General features: G+C 37.0%; 1 protein-coding gene across 1 annotated transcript in view; it reads left to right on the forward strand.

Annotated features, from left to right (window-relative positions):
- The window catches only part of COL5A2 (collagen type V alpha 2 chain), a 220,624-nt gene that overhangs the window by 136,414 nt on the left and 82,705 nt on the right, over nt 1-1,505 (forward strand). Inside the window, exon 3 of the mRNA XM_007955761.2 lies at nt 186-199. Coding sequence (XP_007953952.1) covers nt 186-199 — 14 coding nt within the window. The remainder of the gene's footprint in view (nt 1-185; nt 200-1,505) is intronic.

A 1,505-nucleotide genomic window follows, 5' to 3' on the forward strand; every position in this document is an offset into this window, starting at 1 on the left:
ATTGTATTTTGCCTTTTATAGAAATATCGATCCAAAACAACTTATGACTTCTGCCATATAGTGATAGTAAAATCTGTTTAAGTCAAATTTTAACTCCACAAGAAACATGTTATTGAAAGTAAATATTTAGCTGATTTTCAATAACCATTTCTCCACAAAATAACATATTTTTTTTCTTTTTATAGGTAGAGGAAGAAAGGTAAGTTTTACTTTGCATAGTTTCTTTTTCATAAGTAGTATTTATGCTAATAGTATCAACACATACTGTGCTTTAAAGTATTTGAAGACCTTTTGCAAAGCACCAAGTACCATACAAATATAGTGTGCTAAATACATGAGCACAGATCAACTACTATGTCCATAGAATTACAGAGGTCTCTATTTGAATTACTTCATTGTTAAGTTTTTGTTTATATATCTGTTTCTGCCAGAAGATTGTGAATTTCTTAAGGATTGGGGCTATTTCTTATTTTGCTTTATACTCCTTGCACTTACAACAGTGTTTAGGATATACCTTAAACATACAAGATGTGCAATGTATATTTGATATAAGAAAGAAAGAAAGGAAAGAAGAAAGGAAGGAAGGAAAGAAAGGCTTGTGGGCGATTATTTCTGCTTCAGTGAGATTGTGGTTCTCTCCCATTGATTGGGAAGTAAGGACAATTTCCTCACAGCTCTAGAGGGTAAAAGCCCAAATCAGTGTCTGCCCTGTCAACTCCTTCTTTTCATAGCCCCAGATATTCTTGGTTCCTGTGCTTGTAGGCAAGCCTTCCCTTGTGTTGCACGGCTGTGTTCATTCTGCTGGTTTTATAACTCAGAAGTGATTAGGTTTAGGAAGCACCCTGCACTAGTATGACCTCAACTGATTGATTCTATTATACTGGATTGCGTATGGAAGGTGATTACATTACATTATGGAAGGTCACCTGCTCTCCCTTAGATCTAGTGATTTAATCACATTAATTAAATCATGATAACACATGATCAGGGCTTCCATACATGTTTTTTGGGGGCCAAAATTCAATCCATAACACAAAGCTGTTATTTATTATTTTCATGCTGTTTTAAAAATGGAAAGACCAAGTCTAGAATTTATCAGATGAGGAAATACAGAAATAAGCCCATCTTGCTTGCACCCCATATGTATTGATCATTTGTCTTCTAATCTCTGTGTGGATTGTCTCTTAGCCTCTGGAGATTCTATCTTTTGTGTGTGTGTGTGATTTGGGTGAAAATTTACAGAGCAAATTCACTTTCCATACAGCAGTTCACATACACTTTGTCTCATGACGTTGGCCACAATTTACCACAGTGCGACAGTTCCCCTCCCACTTCCTCCCCATAGTTACCTCTTCCCTGTGTCCATCCCTCCATGTACTCCTCCCCACTGAGCTGTCTTCCTCTGCCTAAGCAGCCCTTCTTTCTCCCATGGTTGTTCTCTTCAAGGAGTGTATCTACCTCAGGTAAATGTTCAACTCATATGCCTGTCTTTTGTTTGGCTGGAA

Source organism: Orycteropus afer, unplaced genomic scaffold (assembly GCF_000298275.1).
Source record: "Orycteropus afer afer isolate SDZICR_OR568_19922 unplaced genomic scaffold, OryAfe1.0 scaffold00001, whole genome shotgun sequence".
Lineage (NCBI taxonomy): Eukaryota > Metazoa > Chordata > Mammalia > Tubulidentata > Orycteropodidae > Orycteropus > Orycteropus afer.